At 50.8% G+C, this 966-nt stretch overlaps 1 protein-coding gene across 1 annotated transcript; it reads left to right on the top strand.

Annotated features, from left to right (window-relative positions):
* The first annotated feature begins 263 nt into the window (after nucleotides 1-263).
* On the top strand, nucleotides 264-687 carry LOC115514723 (nuclear transport factor 2-like). The gene is given in 3 exon segments (XM_032593299.1): nucleotides 264-405; nucleotides 408-425; nucleotides 428-687. Coding segments are annotated over 3 exon segments (420 nt in total).
* The last annotated feature ends 279 nt before the right edge of the window (nucleotides 688-966 follow it).

The raw sequence follows: 966 nt of genomic DNA, 5'->3' as shown, positions 1-966 counted from the left end.
CGTCCTTGTTTATCTGAAAAAGTGCAAGGAGACTGCCACCATGGCCATGGAGCCAGCCCCTGGGAGACCCGAGGGTCTGTGAAGGCTGGAGCCCAGTGGGTGAAAGGTCAAGGTCACTTCTGCTCCTCAAAGGTCCTGGCCTCAGTCAGCCTCCAGCAGACGACTGGAGTGAAGTAGGAAATGATGTATGTGTCAACGACCCTCTTGGAAGTCACAGGAGAAGCCATCCTGAAGGTCTCAATGAGGTCGGATGATGTTCCAGAATGGGAGACAAGCCAATTTGGGAGCAGACCGGATCTGGCTTCATTCGAAATTATTACCAGTTAGTTGATAACAACAGACTCCAACTAGGCACAATTTGTATTGACACATCACGGGAAGGACAACAATTCCTAGGGAAAGATGCCATGTAGAGAAATTGTCTAGCCTCCGTTCCAGAAAACCCAGCATGGCATCGTGGCACAAGACCATCATCCTGTGCCGGACAGTTGCATCATCAGCATGGTTGTGGGCCAGCTCAAGGTCGGTGGAGACCCCACTGTGGGGTTCCACCACACGTTCCTATTAAAGAACATCAACGATGCTTGGGTTTGCAGCAATGGCATGATCAGGCTTGCCCTGCACAAACTGACCTCCTCCCCCTCCCAGCCAGGCACTCTTGCTGTCTCCTCCCCCTCCTCTTCCTGACACTATTCGCATTCTGCAGATGCTCCAAATCCCATCCCTAAATGAGCCCTGCAGTGGGAGAGGGAGCCAGGCACACTACCCAGGTGTCGTGCGGGATGTCTGCATGCCAGACCAGGTGCATCTGCCAGAAGTTTGTGTTGTTCCAGTACATGCCTCGGAAAGACTTAAGTGATGCAAAGGTTTTCTTCTTCCTTTTCTTTTTTTTAATCTACTGACAAGTTGCTCTAGTAACCCAAAAAAGTGAAAGATAAAGCAGCTGCCTCATCGCCCAGATATTGA

The sequence above is a fragment of the Lynx canadensis genome, chromosome B2 (assembly GCF_007474595.2).
Source record: "Lynx canadensis isolate LIC74 chromosome B2, mLynCan4.pri.v2, whole genome shotgun sequence".
NCBI lineage: Eukaryota > Metazoa > Chordata > Mammalia > Carnivora > Felidae > Lynx > Lynx canadensis.
This window is presented reverse-complemented; position numbering and strand designations above follow the sequence as displayed.